The 22216-nt window shown below is 43.4% G+C and overlaps 2 protein-coding genes across 7 annotated transcripts; both read right to left on the bottom strand.

The window, feature by feature from the left end:
• Positions 1-491: 491 nt before the first annotated feature.
• LOC146438168 (toll-like receptor 2 type-2) lies at positions 492-9157 on the bottom strand. 2 transcript variants are annotated; one of them, XM_085058552.1, is made up of 2 exons: positions 8867-9157; positions 492-5330 (listed from the first exon to the last, which is right to left on the bottom strand). In XM_085058552.1, exon 2 carries the CDS (start codon positions 5323-5325, stop codon positions 2971-2973), a length of 2355 nt encoding a protein of 784 aa, XP_084914678.1. In that variant the 5' UTR covers positions 5326-5330; positions 8867-9157; the 3' UTR covers positions 492-2970. The 2 variants fall into 2 exon arrangements, with proteins under 2 accessions (XP_084914678.1, XP_084914677.1); XM_085058551.1 differs by having other exon boundaries at positions 8879-9157.
• A 1044-nt stretch (positions 9158-10201) lies between these two features.
• LOC146438167 (toll-like receptor 2 type-1) lies at positions 10202-17998 on the bottom strand. Of its 5 annotated transcripts, none has more exons than XM_085058546.1 (4): positions 17898-17998; positions 17475-17764; positions 14770-14839; positions 10202-12967 (listed from the first exon to the last, which is right to left on the bottom strand). In XM_085058546.1, exons 3-4 carry the CDS (start codon positions 14802-14804, stop codon positions 10582-10584), a joined length of 2421 nt encoding a protein of 806 aa, XP_084914672.1. In that variant the 5' UTR covers positions 14805-14839; positions 17475-17764; positions 17898-17998; the 3' UTR covers positions 10202-10581. The 5 variants fall into 5 exon arrangements, with proteins under 5 accessions (XP_084914672.1, XP_084914673.1, XP_084914671.1 ...); XM_085058547.1 differs by lacking the exon at positions 17898-17998 and adding an exon at positions 15805-15937 and having other exon boundaries at positions 17475-17888; XM_085058545.1 differs by lacking the exon at positions 17898-17998 and having other exon boundaries at positions 17475-17888.
• Positions 17999-22216: the final 4218 nt, after the last annotated feature.

Below are 22216 nucleotides of genomic sequence, written 5' to 3'. Positions count from 1 at the left end.
TTAAGGAAGTAAATTATGAGCATTAAAAAAAAAAAGTCAAAAATTCAACCCAATACTGCTTCTTTGATTCTGACTAAGAAAAATACCAAGATTTACCTATTGTTGCATCTTCTCTCCAATTTCCTTATGAACAGATTGTGTGGGAGCACGCAAATATTGTATGGACAACTTCTGGACTTTCTGTGCTATCTGGTGGTTTGGCAGTCAATTGTTATAAACATCATACAAGGTATTACTTACTCACTGATTCTAGAATAAGATGTAGATTATTAGTGAGAATTCAAAGTGTTGGATATTTACCTGCCTAAAATAATATGTGTATTCTGCACTTAATTTTAAAAGATTAGGGGAAATAGCAATTGGTGGAATTCTGGTGTGCTAGAAACCCCTTTGCCTCTTTCTGCATTACAGCAAGGCTGTACAGCATGCTATGAAAACATATTTTCTCAAAGTAAGTAAAAGAATTTGATGGTTTTAATGGAAGCTCATGCTAGAAAACAAAATTAGATTTATTTCCTAGAATAAAGTAGATAGCAGAAGCAGCTTTTGAATTCAGATTAAACATCATCAGTATTTCAAGAATCTTTACATTGTTATTAGAAATCAGAGATACACTTACTTAACTTACACTTTAAAATATATATAAAAGAATAAAGCAGATATTGTCTGAATCCATCTACAGGTGAAAGTAAGGTTTAGATGCTAAAAATAGGAAATTATGCACTTACAAAAAACAAAGTAAATGAAAGAAAGAAAGAAAGAGAGAATCTTAAGTACATAGAAAAAAGGTGGCTTTGTTAGCTTAGTTAAGTAACAAAGTTAATAATTCTTATTATGTGTTATTCATAAATGCCCAAACACATGTAAGTAAGCTGTTAATTTTCATTAAGTTGTCAGAGTTGCCTACTTGTGGGTGTAATGGAAGCAGGTGTGTCCTCAGCCTGCTCAATGGCTAGCAAGGAACAGGGGTACATCTGCTCTCACTGACACTTTGGCTGTGCAGAGAACTTGCTAAAAGCAGTTACACGACAGGTAACAGCTGTGAGAGGAGAATTCCAATGCACCCAACTCAGTTACAAACAGTGAGGTGTTGGAACACAGTTTTTGTACCACATCAAATGCCCAAGACCAAAACAGCAATAAAAATGCTAACTTGGATGGTCTCATCACAATTACAGCCAAATGTTGTAGGTGTTTCCATCTGAAGATTTTCAGACCTGCTTCTGTACATGTCTGGAAATGTCCTATGCTGTGCCAAAGGCCTGAACTGATCTAGAAGTTAATAGTCCCTCATAGTCCCTCTGGCCTACCAGAGTCAAATTATTAGGGTTCACCTGAAATTTCCTGTGGTTGCAAGGCAAAGATCACAAAGACACCCTTTTCCTTTTGAATCAGCTCTGAAGGATGAGTCTGGTGCCAGTGTTCCATTTGGTCCACTTTTTCAGCAATTAGGGCCCTTGTCCCAGTAACCTTCTCAAGAAAACATGGCCCCAGCTGACAGCAAACACTATGTCCCAGGTGGGATGCTCTCCAACCAGTCCAGTTTTGTGGATTACTTTTACAGAGAGAGCAAAACAAGGTAGGAAACACACTTTTTGTGCCTATGTTAAGGTTGCTGAACAAAGAGAGGAACATGGTGTTGGATTCAAAGACCATATATTTGTGAGGGTTTCCCACATTATGGTTCAGAATAACTTAAACTCCACTTGCACAAGTCACAAGAGTATTTGAACCCTATTCTGAAACATCTCTTGCCACATTAGACAGAAATTAGACAGAAATAATCGTCCTAGATGCCTTTCAGAAAGGAAATTATCTGCCATAGAACCTAGAAACTCCAACAGACAGAACTGCAGTGAGAAAGCACATTTCTACATTAAGCCTTGCAGCCGTGATTTTCAGGAGGTCTGGGCATTTAACTTGCTGTGACAACGAAATACTGAGAATCAGTCCTTAGATACACTGACTAGGAGAGCTACGACAAAATTCTTTGCTGCATAAACTGACTTTTATAGCGTTTGATTAGAAGTGGTTTATACAAAGAATGCAGAAAAACCTTTGGCTAAGCAGGTTCTCTCCTAAAACTTTTGCAAAGATAAATACATATAAACTACATAGATGTATATCTAAACAACTTTTGATCATTAAATATTTTAATGAAACAGCTTTTGCTCATGCTGCTGATTAACATGTGTAGACAGCTATTGTGGTTTAAGCTCAGAAGGCAGCTCAGCATGACACAGCCACTCTCTCCTTCTCCCCACAGTGGAACAGGGGAGAAAATCTGAAGGGTAAAAGTGAGAAAACTTGTCAGTTGAGATTAAGGCAGTTCAACTGGTAAAGTAAAAGCTGTGCTCACAAGCAAAGCAGAACAAGGAATTAAATCACTACTTCCCATCAACAGCCAAATGTTTAGCCATTGCCAGGAAGGAAGGACTCCATGATGCAGAACTTTTACTTCGAAACGCAAATACAGTAAATCCAAATGTCCTCCCTTTTTTTTCCCACAACTTTAACTGCTGATTACATTGTCATGGGTCATGACATGATGGTATGGGACATCCTGTTGGTCAGCTGAGATCAGCTGTCCTAGCTGTGTCCCCTACCAAATTATGATGCACCCAATCCCTGCATGCTGGCAGGATGGCATGGGGAACAGAAAAGTTCTTGATGCTGTGCAAGACCTGTTGAGCAATAACTAAAATACCCTGTGTTATGGAGACTGTTTTGATCACAAATACAAACCACAGCACCACAGAAGGAACTGTAAGAAAATTAACTCTATTCCAGCCTAAACCCATACCACTATTCAGAACAATGGCTACAAAAAGAAATTATCTCATAACAAGCGTAAGAATTTGCAGTAGCTCAGCTCTCTTTTGTGTAGATGCAGATAAGTGATGGGACAAACAGGCAAGTGAAAAAAATGCAGAGTAGATTCAAAACGTGTTTAGTCTTTACTGTTCCTGTCTAGGATCTTAGAGCTATTTTTAAATTATACCAAAACAACGGCTGCTGCTCCTCTTCAAGAGGCCACTCCAGGTAGGTCTTTGTGTTCATGATCTTGCGCAGCTTGCAGAACCGCTTGGGAATGGCTTTGCTCTGGATGGGCTCCAGGAGGACAAGGATGGCCGCATCATTGTTCTCATCAAAGAGGCGGAAATGCGAGAAGTCCAGCTCGTATTTGCACCACTCGCTCTGCACAAAGTGCTCGGACAGCACAAAGAGCGTTTTGTGGCTCTTCTCCATGGAGTCAATGATGTTGTCCACGATCCACTTGCCAGGCACAAAGTCACGCTTGTGCAGGCAGAGGCGGAAGGGAGGGCAGGCCTGCTCCAGCTCCTGCACCATCGTGTTCTCCACCCACTCGGAGTCGTTCTCACTGTAGGAGACAAAAGCGTCGTAGCAGATGTCCTTCGGCGGGGCTCGCTTGGGCTTCCTCTTGGCTTGCAGCCACGCCCACGTCATCCGCAGGTACCACACCACGTGGTACTTGTAGCCCACGGCCACCAGCAGCAGGATGAGCAGGAACACCAGGACGCAGATCAGCGACACCACCAGGGAGCTGTGGCACTCCATCAGCGACAGGCGCACGGCGCCGACCTGCGCCCCTCTCACCGCCAGCGGAGAGTCACACACGTACTCGTCCGGCCACCCCACCAGCACTCGGGCTAGCCCAGCCTCGTGCTGGATGAAGGACAGGAATTCACAGGAGCAGATGAAGTTGTTGTCACTGGCATCCAGCAGCTCCATGCTCTTGAACGACTCAAACTGCTCCTTGGAGAAACTGTTCAGCTTGTTTCGTCTGACCGACAAAGCCACTAGGTTTGGCATGGGTGCAGCACCAGGCAGGGTCTTCAGCTGGTTTCTTGTGAGGTACAGCTCTTTCAGTCTTGGCAGCTGCAGTCCAAACTCCTTCAGCTTGTTTGCGCTAACATCCAACACTTCCAGCGTTTGAGGAATGCAGTCTGTGACTTTAGGAATCTGAGTGCTGGAGAGGTTCAAATATGTCAGGTTTTTTGGCCATTCACACTTATCTGGAATCTCACCAAAATTGTTTTGGCTAATGTCTAAAACAATTAGGTTTCCTAGATGAGACAAACTTTTACCTGTCATTTCTAAGTCACTCAGTGAATTCTGACTTAAATTTAGAGTTTGTAGTGACGGCCAACCACCCTGACATGCTGAATGCTCTAAGCTCTGGTCTCCAAGCAAATTATCACTAAGGTCAAGATACTCTAATGAGAGAAGGTGCTGGGAAATTCTGCATGGTACCAAAAAGACCTTGGTATTTTGAACTGTGATTCTCGTAAGAAGAGATAGTAGACCTTCCACAGAATGAAGATCAGTAAACAAGTAAAATTCTTCTATAGATAATTTATCTATTGTTAAAACTCTAAGGGTCTGTGATTGCTTTGCTTGAATTTGCATTTGCCATTGTCCAGTTCCCAAGAGTCTACAGTCTATCAGCTCCAACTCCACTAATTTCGGCATGTTTCCTAACATGCTGACAATCTCAGGCACGGTAGCATCTGTTAATAAGGTCTGTATAAAAGAAATTTTCTTTGCAAAAGACAAAGATATGACTCTCAATGCTTGCTTTTCTGCAGGGATACTGAATGCTAGTCTTCTCACTTCCAGCCAAGAGACTGAGTGCAGAAGGTCCCTTACAATTTCTGAGAATATATTAATACTTCTTATGTTTATGATCATGTGATTTATCTTCTTAATTGATTTCAAACATCCCTGCTCATACTGACTGAGATTTCTGCCATCAATCCACAACTTCTGCAGAAGCTCGATGCCCTCAAAATTCCCTTGCCTTATCACGGAGAACTGCGCGTTGCCCAGGCGGAGAGAGCTCAGGTTCCTCAGGCTGGAAAAGGGGGAACTCTCCCCCAGGTCTCTGTAGGAATTGCCTTGAAGGTAGAGGTGCTGGAGTGAGGAAAGGTGCCCAAACCACACAGGGGACAAGTGAGCCAAGCTGTTATTTGACAAGTCCAAGAGCTCCAGTTTTGCCAGGGACTGAAACGAGTCCTCATCTATGGAGCTGATTTTGTTGGACTGCAGCTGCAGGGTCCTCAGGTTCACGGCTTGCTGCAGGTCCTGGGATCGGATGTGCTTTATCCTGTTGTGGGCCAGGTTTAACACCGTGATTCTGGCTGTGATCCCAGGGGGAATGAAGTCCAATCCCATGGCAGAGCAGTTGCAATTCTGACTGGCATCACATGAAGGACAAGGCTGCATCAACGCTTGCTGTTCAGAGAGGTGTGCAGCTAAGACCATGTAGATGGCCAACACTAGCCAGGTGTGTGTAGTCATCATATTGCCTAAAATATGAAATTAAGTCAGAGCAAATATAAGATGGATAGCTTCTTCTGAAGAATATACATTTTGGACATATCTAAAATATAACTTTTACTGTTCTATCCTGTTGAAGGCACCATAAACATGTTTGGTTTTAACACAGTTCAGAGTTGAAACAGAGTAGTTACTACTCTGCTCCTCCTGTTTAGTATGTAGTCTTCACATTTCAATCCCACCTCAGGTCTTTTGCTTCTAAATCTATTATTTTGTATGTTCTCTTTTTACTACAGGGAGTCTCCTGTATGTGTTTCAAATCCTGATTACATCAAGAGTCAGTATCTTATAGTAGATAGTAACATTCAGGTTTAATATTTATTTCAAGCATATGTCTAATCTCTATTTGACACTGGGGAGAAAAGGAATGCATTTGTTTCTGTCCATTCCTTGTTTTATCTGCCGTTGCCTACTCTGATTGTAAATGTCCCAAGAGCAGCGAAACAAGCACTTGCCTCAATGACTCTCATGTTGCCATCAGTCTGGTAATTGCTAATGAAATTTAAGCTTGTAAAACTGACCATTGTTGCCTACTGCCTCAGCTCTTCCTTTTTACTGCCACATCCTTCTCCTCTGCCAGTGCTTTTTTCTGTCTGGGGAGCCTGTGGCAGAGAGAAGATCAAGCCAAGCCACAATGAAGAGCCAGGGGCTCAGACTGGATCAGCTGACTGGACTAGATTAATTTTCTCCAGCCCCACAGCCCGTTTCTGGTCTTCTGGACTGAAATTATTCAAGAAGCCACACAGATGTGGATCCTGTGTCACTTCTCTTTCCTGTTACAGTTGTGCCTTTCATAAGGCTGATTTGGCGTGGCTTTTCTCGTTACAGGGCTTCCTGCAATATCCAGCTTCTCTTTCTCTCCCAACAGGATGCTTTTAGTTCCTCTATCCTTCTGAGGAGCTGGAAAAACAATTTTTGAAGCCAGAGAGGCTCTATTCCTTTTTAAACCTTAAATACATATTGAAATCTAACCTTTCTTGACAAGAATCAAAGACCATTTTTAAAATGTAATTTTCCCCAGTGTGCCACAAAACCCCTTCCTCAGTAGGTGTCTTACCGAAGGTGGAAAGAGTGTACAAACCCCCAAAAGGCTTACCAATGAGTTCAAAAAACCATTGTGGGCTCTCTATCAGGTTAATCAGGTTAGATTGGCTCATTGAGAACTGCTTTCTCCCTCAGTCATCTCACTGAGACTCTGTGCAGAATACGTACTCTACTTTGAATTCATATTCTGATTTGCTTTATGGTAGCTGATCCACATATACAAGTTAATACAGAGAAGTCCCACCCTTCCAGTTGCATTATTTTTAGCCATAACTGTTTAAGATTAACTAAAAGGGACAGGACAGACTGAGATGGTTTGAGCATATGCAGAGTGGAGGGAAAGTTATGGATAATTTTTTCAGTCATTCCATCTCTTCCCACCGGCAGGACTATAAACATTTTGACCTCTTATGTTATTTTCCTTTTATCTCTGTCTCTCTCTGATGTAGAGCTTTGGATCTTGAAGGACAAAGTTCTCTTCCCTGTCTGTAGATGCCCACAGCTGAATTGGTCATCCACCATGTCCTTTAAAGTCAATGGAGAGAAACAACATCTTTTAGGAGCAATTCATATCGTGTGTCTTGGACACCCAGATGAAGATATGATGACTCCAAGAGAAATTATCCCATTGCCTTAAAATGTAGTATCACAGTTAAGATACCCAGATATTTGTCCAAGTGAATCCCACACAAAAAATTGTGATCTGTAGTTAGACTCATTTGCTGTCTAGCTGATGCTTTTTACAGGGTTTTTTTTTGGTCTCCCAAGTGTAACAACAGGACAACAGAGTGCTGTAGGCTACAGGAGTGAGGCTAGGAGTAACATCAGTTTCACTAGCAAAGAATTTAAGTGGTATTTTTAGAGTTCTCATCTAAATACTTCCTGTTACGAAATTAAGCAACTGGGCAACCTTATCAATCAAAAGCTGTCTATAGGAAGTTATTTATAGGTGGGAAATGGGCAGCACAGAAGGGAACCAGGCAGGCACTGCACAGGAAATACCAGCTGAGCCTAATGGGTCTCCACCTTACCAGCCTGAAACCATCCAGGGACTGCAGGACTGAACTCCATTTGGTGATTCAGGATGCTTCTTTTCCAGTTTTTTTGCTCATCTGTAATCTGAGCATACACTCAGAGAAATCCCATTCCCACCCTGGTTCACTTTCAGTCATTCTCTTCCCATTCCTGTCTAATGATTCAGCTAAAGACCCCAACTTACCAGGTCATTTCAGGCCTCTCCACACCCACTCAGACATATAGCCCCAGCCCATGATATCATTGCCCTATCAAGGAATCACTTTTCCCTGTAGTGCTGGGAACTAAAAAGCCACATAAAAAAAATTAAATTGAAATGCAACAAAAAATACATAAACTTGCACAGATGCCCTTATAGCATAATGTGCTGTGATGAACCAGGCATTCAAAATGTTTGAGTTATGAAAAAAGGGTCCAAGCCATCAGACATGTTCAGGATTATTTTCCCTAGCCCACAAGAGTAGAAGTATTTGAGGAAATATGCACACATTCTTAAACAAAACCATGACTGACAACACAATGAGGATCTATAAATGCTAACAATGCTGAAGGTTAATATAAGTGCTAGAATGAAGCAACCAATAGCGTGCAAATCGATTCTAGCTTGGGGAGCACAACCCAGCTAAATGTGGGCTGGTAAATTTGAGCAGTGCTATCTATGGAGCCTGCAGAGCTGTCGTCACTGGTTGGTGAAGAGGTCAAACCACAGGCAGACTGGGGAAAGCTGCTGCTCTCCACCTGGCCGTGTGTGGGTTACCCATGTCCCAGTTCTCACCCCCAGTGCTGCCCTAATAATGTGTGTGCAAATCCACACATCTGCACTCACACACAGCTGTGTCTCTCCTTGTTCCTGTCACACAGGATATGCAACAGGTCAGAGTTAGGTGAGGAGGCAGCTGATGTCCTGCCACCATTGTTCAGTGAGCTCTTTCCTGGTTGAATTCCTGAAACCAAGGCACCCCACCTTCACACCCAGCCTTCCCTGGGCAGCTGGTGTCAACACCCAGTGGGACAACACACAAATAGGACAAAGTACATACAAGGCACCCTCCCACGAGGAAACTGAGCAGAAATGGCACAGTCTGACCCAAGTGCTCTCTTTTTCATTTACTGCTTTCCTCTCTCCCATTTCCCAAAGGACATTGCTTCCATCAGTGTGTCCTGGCTCTCCAGGAGAACGTTCCTTTGCTGCCTGCTTGCCATGCATCCCTGCCTGTGATTGTGCCTGCTCCACTCCTGCTCGCAGCCAGTAGAGCAGAAATCCCTCCCCACCCCACACTCCTGCTCCCCCATGAGCACCCTGAGTCCCCCATACAGGGGAGGATTGGTAGCAGAGATTAAATAGCCTCTCCCTAGCTCCTTGCTTGCTTCTTGCTCTGGCACTGTGGCTCTGCCATCCTTCCCAGTGTCTCCCACCTTCACCTACCTGAAAACTCACCTCTATGCCAGAAAGATTCCCAGAGATGCCACCTCCAGTTTCAGTGCCTGCATGCCAGCTAACCTGTGCTGTGTTTTGTCTCTCTTTTGCTGATCATTCTTTGCCCAGCTTCCTCTCAGGCTGCTGTTCCGTTTCCACTTCACCTCTCAGCCTTGACAAAGTATGCAGGGGAATTCCCAGCTAGGTGATCTGATTGGCATAAGAGCAGTAACACTATCAGTCCTATTAAATGTTCCAACACACAAAAGTCTGGATCTATGGTAAGATTGCACTGTACGAAAACTAAGGCTTCTCTCTTTGACTCTCTCTTTGTAATGACCGGCAAGACTTATTTCCCTTCTTATATCTAGTCACAGTTCTCCTAATTTGTTTTATCAATGCTCAGTGTTTGCTCTCATATGACTAAATCATATACCTGGAGTTCAGCTTTGATTAGCCCATGACCTATTTTTCTCCAAATGTGTTAACAGAAAAATCGCTTTGTAGAAGACTTTGGACTAGCCCTGAAGGTAGCATTGTAGCAGGAAAACAGAAATGAAAGTGCACCCACAGAAACTTTCTTGGTGTAGATAAATGTACACATACACACAGGAGTGTGAATACATACACATCTATCTATGAAAGCACATACACATATATATATACATATGAAGATGTACAAATATATCAACAGACAATATAAACAAATTTTACTGTTTTTTAAATTTGCAGTCAACCCATATGCCAAGGTTTTAATATTTCACCACAAAATAATTGCATGTCCAAAGTTTAATCAGTACCTAGACTCTCCTGTACTTAAGCTCAAGAAAAACAAGCAAAGGGCAACATGAAAATATCAAGTTAGACAAATTGCACCTAACTTAATTCCCTCAGAGACAATTTCAGGTTCCCATAAGAACCTCTAAAACACAAGAAACCCAGGCACTCAGGGTGGGAGTAGCTATCTTAATATAAACGTGTATCTACCTGCTTGTCTAGACTCCCTTTGTGATCGGTGAAGAGCAATATGGTAATTTTTGGAGATACTTCACACTGAAGTCCAGAGAGGGACTGCCTCTTATCCATGTGATTTTCTTCACCTACTACAAGGGAAGGTAAGTAGAGCTGTAAGATGTGCATGGCCCAGTGATTACATAAACATGCTCTGCAAAGTAAAAGTGCAAAAACAAGAACTGAGCCAGTCTGCAACAACATCTAGCCCACACGTTAGAAACACAGTCTCACATCCCCAAAATAAAAGGCTTCAGCTATTTCTGTGGGTAGGTAGAAAGGAAAGTGGTGGTGCACACAAAATTCCCAGGAAGAAATGGACACAAGGGAATATTGATTGAAGCCCTTGGCTTTTAATTTCATTTGTAAATTACAATGGCATTGGCAGAAACTAGTTGGGAGTAGTGGTAACAGGAGAAAAAAGTACAGAAATACCCCACACTCAGCAAAATGTATTTAGAAAAGTATATGAAGTCAAACATCATCATTTTGTTTCCAAATATCATAGCTATGAGCAGGGACTTTTAAAGAGCAGAGTATCAAATCACCAGAAAGCCTAAAAGAGGTCCTTTCCAGTTAGTAAGATGACAGTTATCTCTGTACACAACAAAGCCAGTTGTAGTTACAAAGAAAATTAAGGAAGATTCTTAGCAGGAATAAACAGTGACATACAGACTTCTGTCGAAATATGTTGAAATGGGGATTGCTAACTTCTATGACCTCAAGGCCCCTTTCAAGTTTTCCCAAAACACCTGCTGCTGCTCTTCACCAGTAGGCCACTCCAGGTAGGTCTTTGTGTTCATGATCTTGCGCAGCTTGCAGAACCGCTTGGGAATGGCTTTGCTCTGGATGGGCTCCAGGAGGACAAGGATGGCCGCATCGTTGTTCTCATCAAAGAGGCGGAAATGCGAGAAGTCCAGCTCGTATTTGCACCACTCGCTCTGCACAAAGTGCTCGGACAGCACAAAGAGCGTTTTGTGGCTCTTCTCCATGGAGTCAATGATGTTGTCCACGATCCACTTGCCAGGCACAAAGTCACGCTTGTGCAGGCAGAGGCGGAAGGGAGGGCAGGCCTGCTCCAGCTCCTGCACCATCGTGTTCTCCACCCACTCGGAGTCGTTCTCACTGTAGGAGACAAAAGCGTCGTAGCAGATGTCCTTCGGCGGGGCTCGCTTGGGCTTCCTCTTGGCTTGCAGCCACGCCCACGTCATCCGCAGGTACCACACCACGTGGTACTTGTAGCCCACGGCCACCAGCAGCAGGATGAGCAGGAACACCAGGACGCAGATCAGCGACACCACCAGGGAGCTGTGGCACTCCATCAGCGACAGGCGCACGGCGCCGACCTGCGCCCCTCTCACCGCCAGCGGAGAGTCACACACGTACTCGTCCGGCCACCCCACCAGCACCTGGGCTAGCCCAGCCTCGTGCTGGATGAAGGACAGGAATTCGCAGGAGCAGATGAAGTTGTTGTCACTGGCATCCAGCAGCTCCATGCTCTTGAATGACTCAAACTGCTCCTTGGAGAAACTGTTCAGCTTGTTTCGTCTGACCGACAAAGCCACTAGGTTTGGCATGGGTGCAGCACCAGGCAGGGTCTTCAGCTGGTTTCTTGTGAGGTACAGCTCTTTCAGTCTTGGCAGCTGCAGTCCAAACTCCTTCAGCTTGTTTGCACTAACATCCAACACTTCCAGCGTTTTAGGAATGCAGTCTGTGACTTTAGGAATCTGAGTGCTGGAGAGGTTCAAATATGTCAGGTTTTTTGGCCATTCACACTTATCTGGAATCTCACCAAAATTGTTTTGGCTAATGTCAAGGTTTTTCAGTTTAGGTAGACGAGATGTATACATTGCAGTCTGTTTCAGAGATTTTAGAGAGTTTTGACTTAGGTTTAAAGTTTGCAGTGAAGGCCAGGAATCTTCACAGATTGTCTCTTCTAAACGATTATTTACAAGCAAATTATCATGAAAGTCCAGATACAGAAGTGACATAAAATTTTTAGCAAGTTTGCATGGCACCATGAAAACATTAGAGCTTGCAATAGTGAGTCTTTTCAGGTTGTTTATTTGTGACTCCATACCAGCCAGGTCAACAAACAAATGAAAATTCCGAATCATTAACTTTATTATTGTTACTGTTTCAACAAAACTTTGCCCACTCATTGCAATTTCTTGAGTGTTCCATAATCCTGTCCCCTCAAGTGCACAATCAATTGCCTCGAACTCTTTTAAAGAGGTTATTTCCTTCAGTAACACTATGGTTCGGCTAATAGTTTTATCTGTGAATAGAGCATTTTTAAATGTAAGCTTTTGTATCCTAAGAGGACGTGTAGAATTCTGCACCAAGCTTTTTTTTTCAAGCGGTAATTTGATTTCTCTCACTTCCAGCCAAGAAACTGAGTGCAGAAGGTCCCTTACAATTTCTGAGAATATATTACTATTTCTTAGGTTTATGATCATGTGATTTATCTTCTTAATTGATTCCAGACTTCCCTGCTCATACCGAATGAGATTGCTACCATCAATCCACAACTTCTGCAGAAGCTCGATGCCCTCAAAATTCCCTTGCCTTATCACGGAGAACTGCGCGTTGCCCAGGCGGAGAGAGCTCAGGTTCCTCAGGCTGGAAAAGGGGGAACTCTCCCCCAGGTCTCTGTAGGAATTGCCTTGAAGGTAGAGGTGCTGGAGTGAGGAAAGGTGCCCAAACCACACAGGGGACAAGTGAGCCAAGCTGTTATTTGACAAGTCCAAGAGCTCCAGTTTTGCCAGGGACTGAAACGAGTCCTCATCTATGGAGCTGATTTTGTTGGACTGCAGCTGCAGGGTCCTCAGGTTCACGGCTTGCTGCAGGTCCTGGGATCGGATGTGCTTTATCCTGTTGTGGGCCAGGTTTAACACCGTGATTCTGGCTGTGATCCCAGGGGGAATGAAGTCCAATCCCATGGCAGAGCAGTTGCAATTCTGACTGGCATCACATGAAGGACAAGGCTGCATCAACGCTTGCTGTTCAGAGAGGTGTGCAGCTAAGACCATGCAGATGGTCAACACTAGCCAGGTGTGTGTATTTCTTGATTTGTATTTTGTTTGGACAGACATTTTTCTGTAGTAAAGAGAAAAGAGAGAATGTGGGGTCAAATTTTAATTTTGAACAGCAGCTGACAATTCTTGAAATCCTGTGCCACTTTATTAGTAATCTCAGTTTATTTATATTTTTTAAAGCATTACCCTGTGATGTCAGTCTTCTCCTACTTCAGCTTCTCAGCCCTGCAAACACAGTGTGCTGCTCACCTCTAGAGTACAGCCATATCACTTGTCAATAGTCATAAAGGACCATTCTTGGCATCCCACCTTTTCATAGGCATATTGGCTATGGCTCTCACCTCTTTCATCTCTCACATTATGCCTCCTCTCAGCAAAGAAGCTACAGCTGGATGTTTCAGCCCTAAACAGGGGAAGATGGTTAGATCATCAATGCTCTGGATGAGGGGATCAAGTGCACACTCAGCCAGTTTGCAGACAACTACAAGTTGGGCAGGAGTGTTGATCTGCTGCAGGGTAAGGAGGCTCTACAGAGGGATCTGGATTGGATGGGTCCATGGCCTGAGGCCAATTGTATGAGACTCAGCTAAGTGAAGCACTGTGTAGTGCATTTGGGTCACAACACCCCATGCAGCATTAAACACTGGGGTTAGAGTGGCTGGAAAGCTGCCCAGCAAAAAAGGATCTGGAGGTGCTGGTCAACGGGCAACTGAATATCAGCCAGCACATGTTCAGATGGTCAAGCTGGCCAATGGCATCCTGGTCTGTACCAGCAATAGTGTGACCAACAGGATCATGGCAGTGATTGTCCCCATGTACTCAGCACTGGTGAGGCCACACCTCAAATCCTGTGCTCAGTTCTGGGCCCCTCACTTCAAGAAGGACATTGAGCTGCTGGAGAGTGTCCAGAGAAGGGCAATGGAGCTGGGGAAGGGTCTAGAATGTAAGTCTTAAGAGGAGCAGCTGAGGGAGCTGTAGTTGTTTAGCCGGGAGAAAAAGGAGGCTCAGAGGGGACCTCATCACTCTCTACAACTGCCTGAAATGAGGCTGTAGTCAGGTGGGGGTCAGTCTCTTCTCCTGGGTAACAAGGGATAGGAAAAGAGGAAATTACCTCACGTTGCACCAAGGGAGGTTTAGATTGAATATAAGTAAATTTTTTTTCACAGAAAGGGTGGTCAAGCACTGGCACAGACTGCTTAGGGAAGTGGTGGAGTCACCGTCCCTGGAGGTATTTAAAAGACATGGAGACATAGAGTTTAAGGACATAGTTTAGTGGTAGGCTTGGCAGTATTTGGCTAATGGTTTGACTCAATGGTCTTAAGGGTCTTTTTAAACCAAAGTGATTCTATGATTACAAACACTCACAGTCATTGCAGCATCAACCTGCTCATTCTGTACGGCTACAGGGAGGCAGAAGCCCAAACAGAGCCTGCTCCCCCTCTCAGCCCTTCTACTGGGCTGTGGTTTCCAACACCACAAACTTTCCCAGAAGAGATTTGGGGGTCCCCTGCATGGAGTCTCACCAGTCTCAGGGCTTCTAAAAGCAGAGCTCCTGCCACACCCTTTTGCACACTGTGTAAGCAATTTACATTCTTTACTGGAAAGGCAGAACCAGCTGATATGCAATCAAGTCTATCAGACTTTCCTGCAAAACAACACCAGTAATAGATGGCAATTGGATGTTACCGTCACCCTATAAACAGTGGATGTAATTAGAAAAATACTGACTTTATTGTAAAGAAGGGCTGTATTTCATGCCACAGGTGCCAAAGAACACTTTGCCAAGTTTGAACAGTGAAGACTTCCAGTAGTGCAGACAAACAGTGCCCGTAAACCCGGAACAAGCAGAGGTGAAGTACTTACCTTGTGTGCTGCATGCAGCGTTTCAGTCTCCTCATGTGCTGATCATGGCATCTGAGTGGTCACCTCACACCTGCAAACACAACAAAAGCTGGAAATTTTTGGCAGGTTTGATGAGGTGACAGTCCTGCAGTGAGAAATTCTTTCAGCCTCAAAATACTGTTGTCCTCAAACAAAACTTCAAGTTCCCAGTTTCCCAATATCCTTGAACTATGCAGCCAGTGAATCAATCACACCAGTTTGCATCTCTTCTCCTAAGGAAACCATGGCTTCTGAAGAGTCCAGGATTGTCCAGCATGTATGGCTCACCCTTCAAACTCACATTTCAACCAATTCTATCATTGCTGCTGACTGAGGACACAAAAATGGGAACAGATTGTGCTTGAACTCTCTTCTTTGCACAGTCCACTCCCATTGCTGGAAAAGCTTATGCAAGCATTTTGCACAAGTCATTCTTTCATAATAACTTCCTCCCCTCTTAAGTGCAGAAATAGTTCTCAGGCAGAACTGCATTCACCTCCCTGTATCTCTACTTTTGATACTTCTTGTCTGGTAGGCACTGGGGGTTGTTTACTGTGCTGAGAAACAGAACATCTCAGCAAGTTATGTAAATTCTGAAAAATATTATCAATATATAGAGTGATACATGTATTATATTAAGTGTTGGAGTCAAATTGTTTAGTCAAGGAGAGTACTAGAGAAACACTCAGAATGCTTTCATTTCCTAGGACACTACAGTCATATGTTGCCAACAAACAGAAAATTACTAAGAACGGGAATGATATTCTGTCTGAAGCACAAGGCACGGTCTGAAGGGGAGTATCCCTCTATAAACATCAAAGGCAATTTTGAGAAAAGAGGCTTGATGATATTTATTTGAGCTTGGCCAAATGGAAACATACAGGCAAGGAGTCTTCCTACCAGCTCTGAAAGAGAAGTCCATTAACTTCAAATATCAGACATTTCTACTGCAGTTACCATTATTTTTCTGTGATCACAAATTGTCACATTTTGCTGCCATCATGCACTGAGAAGTACCTGCCTGAGAGCAGATAGACAGACTGATTCCTGCCACGTGTCAGAGGGCCCACAGCAGTATCTGTGTGATTAAGGGTGGCAAAGCCCACAGAGAGCCCAAGTGAACTTCACAGCAATCTTCAGTCCCAGTGCACTGATATCAACATTGCACATTAGGTTAAGAAAAATGAAATTGAAAGACTAAGATACCCTTATATTTTCTGTGTACTGCAGAGGATAGCTGTTAAGTAAAATAACACCATAAAATAGAGGCAAAACAGCTGTGGGGTAGAGCAGAGAAGGGAAATACTCTTTCAGTGAAGGGATGTCATCAACTTCCCCAAAGCCACTTCTTCCCTCTAGCACTTCTGAGCTGAATGTTTCTTGTTCTTCAACAGGGAAGAGTTTCAGTTTTCAAAATATTAACTCTGGGTTCAATGAGACTCATTCCTATATGTTTTTGTCTTCAAAATTGCATCTCCTTGATACAGTCTAAAATTTTAGTTAAGTTGGGAAAAGCTTTGGAGAAGAAGACCATGTACATATCATTGAATATGAAATGGGCACACTCTTCTACCTGTTACAACTTCATCACCATGCACTCATGGACACTTGAGGTAGGCCCCAGCTGTTTTTTTCAGATTATCAACTTTCTCCTAACATCCAAGCTCATTCAGCTCTCATCATGGATCTACACCAGGACAGGTTTCTTGTTTCTCTCAGAAGGAGAAGACTGGTGTGACCATACCACAGTTCATAAACCAAGCAGTCCATTTCAGCAAGCTGCTTTAAACACCAAGAAATGGGGGTGATTGACAAGGTTTATCACATTGTCCAGTGTCAGGAAGGTTCAAGGATGCTCAAAAATGCTTTCCACAAGCTGCCCCACACACAGAGACACAGCACCTGCCACCTGTCTTCCAGAGCATTAGCTTTCAAATTGAGCTGCAGCATGGCTCAAAAAAATTCTTTTGAAATCAAAGAGTCTGAAGTAGGAGAAAGTACAGGAGAAAGCTGCTGTATTTTATGATGAGAATACTCTTCAACTGTTTTTTCTCCAGAGTAACTGCGTGTTTATCATTGAACAAAGGTGCACCTTGTGGGCGCTTTCTCCAAGTTTAGGCTATGATTAACCTTCCTCTTTTATACAGTTTTAAAAAGTCATATACTTTCACCTACATTTTCCCAAGAGAAGCATATGGATCTGCAACAAGCCTGTGCTTTTGTAATTGCAGATGTTCCAAGCAGAGACACCATACAAGCCTTTGCCAGCAGGTAGATGGATATAAGATAGTCATTCTTTTTGAAGCTGTCTTACTTTAAATGTTTCTGTTTATCCAACAGAAGCACAAGCAGTACATAAACAGGGCATGATGCACTTCTTAAGCACTTCCCATTCCCAGTCTCACGCGGGAAGATCCTGTAGCCCATCCCCTCCCTTCCTCTCTTTCCTCCTCTGTGTCAGTGTCCACAATCAGAGCTGCCTGTTGCTTTTCTGCTGAGAAAGGACAAGTGAGCAGTGCAGAAATGACCCAAACCAGGTGACAGCCTGCCCCAGATCCCTGCCTTAAACAAAAAGCAGAAGCAGTAGAAAAGGGAGGGAGGCATGAATCTATTGACCAGCCTGTGATACGAGCAGAAATGCTTTCCAAATCTTTGTAAACAGCACAAACCTGCTTCCTGATACTTACCCCTGGTAACCAGGATGTGCCAGGATGTCAGCTTGGCCACAGCAGGTCCAGGCAGGAAGAACCCAGGATGCTCTTACCCTAAGCACCCCCAGAAATGGATGGCAAGAAAAAGCCAGAAGTCCAATCTGTCCTCGCAGTCTTTGGAGCAGGAGGTATAATAGTCATGTAATTGAAAGCAGAATGGCTTGGCATCCTCTCATGGTCCTGAGAACAGAGCCTTTGCATGCACTGCTGGTGCCTCTGCTTTCATCTGTCTTGCAGGGCTTCGGGTACTCCTCTTCAGGCTACAACTAAAAAGTACATGATAATGAAAAGCAAACCATTTTAACTTTGTCGTGTTCCATATCTGGCCTACCCTGCCAGCTGCTCAATCTCCTGGTCAGATCTTCAGACTGGAAGTTTAAATGTGAAGGACTTGATTACCTTTGTTTTTCTTCTGGGCAATCCTCACCCTGCAGTTGTGACAGAGCATGATAATGCTGCGTAACTGGTTAGTCATTCAACAGCCAGCCTACAGTACTGCCTCTGCCAAGGAAGCAGAGTTGTTGATTTATTTCTGTCATATCCTTTCTGGAAGCATTCAGTCAGGAAAACACAACACTGATTTGCTGCCTTAAATGAGGAGCAGCTAGCAGGGAACTTCACAGGCTAAGACACCAAAGCTTATCCTAATGATTTGGAAAGTTTCATTTTTCTAGAATAATTCTAACAGCATGACTCAACAAGAGAAAACATAATTTTTGCCAAAGTATTCCTGATGAATTCTTGACTCCCAAGGAAACTGCATCAACAGGAAACAGCTTACATGCAAGGCAAAGCTGGACAACAGCTTTCTTACTTTAGGTACAGTGAAAAAACTTGTTTCTGACAGGAATACTGGGATACACAGGAAATACATATTTTCCAGAAACACACAATTAAAAAAAGGCAAGTTTTGACACCCTATTCTGAAGACCACTGCGCCAAACACTGAAAATCCTGTTGCCAACACACAGATTTGTTATTCCCAAACGAGAACTCTGAGACAACTCACACAGAACCCGTCCCCACAGCTATTGCTGTTTGTTCGCCCAGCCTGCATGGGACAGGATGCCAATTGAATGTGCTGATGAGTGGCTCAGCTGCACACAAATGCTGGACACACAGTGGGATCAATGGCACCTGGGTCTGGCACAAGGCTTCCTGGCATGCTGCAGAGAGAAAGGCAAAATATAAAGCTTATACCAACAACTGATGATCTCCCTTGGTGCACGTGCAGGAGAGGTCTGTCTGGAAAGACATCTGGTTGAGTACAACTTCCTCTGAGCACCACCCAGAGCAAGGAGTCCAGCTCCCACAGAAGATGCAGGGATGGGAACCATACATGGAGAGAGGCTCAGAGCAGCCTTGACCTCAGCTTTTCTGACCGAGCAGCTTGGCTGCACCAGCCATTATACTTTCCATATTCACAACCCTGGATCTCCACAGGCACTCCAGATGCAGCCTGATCAGACTGTAGGACTTAGAAACTTGAAGTCCTACAGCCATTCCTGTGCCGTTCCTGTTTCCAAACAAAGATTTTGCAGGTTTTTGGACAGAGCCACAAACACTTATGGCCATGGGCTCCCAGCACAGGCTGCCCTACCAGGGGGGCAGGGTCAGGAAGACAGAGGAATGGGATTTCTTATGCTCGCTGTTTGGACAGCTTCTGCTTCATTTCATGTCACCAGCAGAGAAAATACCCTGTCACAGCCCACTGGGTGCAAGCCATCACTGGCAGGCTGTTGTGAAGAAGTTAGTGTTTAACATCCTGGCACTGGAATTTCCCATAAGGAGGAAAAAAGCTTCACTCAGCTCCAAGTAAAAACTCCTTCAAGAGAGGCTGGGCAAAGGGACATGAATGTTGGAGCATTCCAGGGTGGGAAAGGTTCAAAACCTTTGTCTTGCCTCATTCAAACCTTGTCTTGCCTCATTTAGAAGAATGCATGGACATATTTTGTGCTTACGCCTATCTAGTGCTAAACGGCTGAAAAAAGTGCTTTACTTTTCCTGGTTTAGTTTGAGTTTTTTGTTTCTTGGGTTTTGTTTTTTTTAATGGAAGGAAAACATTCCTGGGAATGGGACCAAGTCATTGCAGAACCAGCTAGAATTTGTTTCCTGTACGGAGGTGGAAAGTACTTTGCTGGGATGCAGATTTACATATTTAACTGCTTGTTATACAAAAGAAAAAAAGTCGTGTTTAACAGTTGGGCAAGAATCTGAGCAGGAAATGAAGCAGATCATTATCATGTACCATAAAAATATAAAGATTTTTGTATTTGTTCCAAAAAAGATAATGCCAGGATGCATTTTGCACAGGTAGCTCAGGCTTTGCATTCAGTTGCTGCCTCCCTCTGTATCTGATGCCATAAAATATTTCAGACATGACAGTGGATTTCAGAAGGAGAAAATTAGTCAATTCCCTATCTTTTTTTTCTCAGCTATTCAAGATCTCAAAAGTTCTTTCTTCACCATAGGTACTTTTCTGGATTTATAGCCTATCAAAATGCCATATTTTTAATTTATTTTTTTTTAATCCAATACACTATTTCTTTGGGGTTTTTTTACTGGAAAAACAACATGTTTTGTGATTCTCTTGCAGGGATTATTTCTATTGTCTTCTTTTGCAATTGCATAATTTTTTAAACAAACTTTTTAGAAGCTTGACTTCAACCGAGTTGTAAACATGCATGAAAACATAATCTTTACTGAAAATTAAAAGCCTGATCATAAAAAGATGTCAGTAAATATTTGAAAACTGTGTGTGGTTCCTGATAGGGCCACCAAACCATCTTCAAATAATAAATTATCTCTAATATTGGACCATTCTCTGACTTTCTGAATTTGAACATGTTTGAAAACAGACAGCCCAAGCTGATTTTCAAGCACACACTCAGTTATTTTAATCATTCCTTCTAAATTATCCTCAGATTGCATTTCTTGCTCTTCTGTAAGTTTTCTTGACTGTAACAGTACCAGCTTAGTAATGACAGATTCAGAAAAGACCACATAACTTGTGCCTGTGCTGCAAGATGCCTTTTTGTCTTAGCATGGTAATTCATGCTTTCAAGTAATTTGCTCTGCCTTTCGCAGCTTTTGGACAGAAGAATTGCCAAAGGAAGAGGAATAAAAAAAAATAGGTTAAAAGCCAGCAAACAACGAACAAATTCCATCTCCACAGCTGAAACTACAGGATGAGAATAAGCTGGTTGAGAGATAACCATAGGGTAACAGAATTTATCTACTTTACATCTGCTCTACCACAGGAAAGAGCATCAAGTTAGATGCACTCTCCTACTTTTTATCAATTCCAGTGATACTCCTTCAATGCTTAACTCACCACGAAATTTGCACTTGTGGGTACAAGAAAATCTTTGTTTCTTTGGGTCTTATTATCCAATGTCTAACTCCTACCCAACAGACCGGCCACCTGGTTTGTTTTCAGCTTGTAACTTACACAAGTGTCAGCATAAATATTCTTTTCTATTTATAGGCATTATGTTACATTTGAACTTCTTTCATGTGCTATTTTAATGACATCATTTTAAATTAATTTCCTGAATGCTCCATGATTAATAGTGTCAAAAATTTTCCCTTAAAATCAGTTCTCCAGAGTACTTTATTTCTCTGGGGTTCATTCCTTGAACTCTTTGTTCCCAGCTCACATCTGGGACCAAAAGGCCAGGCAGAACATACCGAGATGCACAACTCTCTGTTGAGAGGAATCTTTCTTGGTGATCACTCTGGTGTCTCTGTGTTTGCCTCTGACAGTGTCCTCCCTGATATTTGCAAAGCCTTCCAGCTGAACAGAATTTTTCAACAGTGCCTAACAAAAATGCAATGAGTAATGGGAGAAGGGATGGATGAAGTGAAGGTTGGCTGGACTCTTCTCCCCTACTGTTCAGTGGTCTCGACTTTTCTGTAAAATAACTATTTCTCACACTTCTCATGATGAAACACAGCCTGTGAATGAGTTTGGCTTGTTCCCTGTTTCTGCAGGTGGAAAAATCCTGCCTCCAGGCTGGGCAGCCCTTTTCTTTTCAGGGGGAACTCAGCAAGGAGCTGGCAAGCTGGTTTGCTGGACAAGAAATCTGTGAGCTCCTAACTTCTCACTGAGTAACAGGACAACATTGATACCAGCAACTCAGTCAGGGTGAGTCAGGTCTGCAACTGGATTAAGGGAGAAGGGAACGTTTCCATCCGTTTTGGCTCCTCATGTCGAAAGAGTCTGCAGCCCGTGAAGGAGCTGCTTTGTGCTCTGCTCTGCTTTTTACTCCTTGCAGGAAGGCCCCAAATAAATGCCCCATCCCCCAGGAATGCCACCAATCATAAAATAATCCCTCTCCAATTGCTCGCCCTAACTCTGCTGGCACAACGACGACTGCACACTCTGCCAAAGTTAACAAGCAGGCACATTAATCCCCGCTCTTGCTAAAGAGCCTTTCCAGACCTGCCTCAGCTTTCTGTCAGTCGCTGTGCATGGAGGCAGGTTTGTCCCAGGATGATTCCTTACAAGCATATTTGCAGCAGAATGCCAAGTGTGCACCTAATCTGAAATGACTGAAGCCCTCGGAGGCAAGGGAGCAGCTGTGCCGTGCGGCTGCCTCTTTCATTTGCAATTTTTCATTCGTGTGGTTTACTTTGGCTGCTCGTCCTTGGTAAACATTGTACAACACTGAAACCAGGAAGTACCCTAAATAAATAAAGATATGAACGATGACTAA

Source organism: Lichenostomus cassidix, chromosome 4 (genome assembly GCF_008360975.1).
Source record: "Lichenostomus cassidix isolate B80296 chromosome 4, HeHo_3.0, whole genome shotgun sequence".
In the NCBI taxonomy this organism is placed as follows: Eukaryota; Metazoa; Chordata; class Aves; order Passeriformes; family Meliphagidae; genus Lichenostomus; species Lichenostomus cassidix.
Note: the sequence above shows the minus strand (reverse complement) of the source record. Positions and strands in the feature narration are given on the sequence as shown.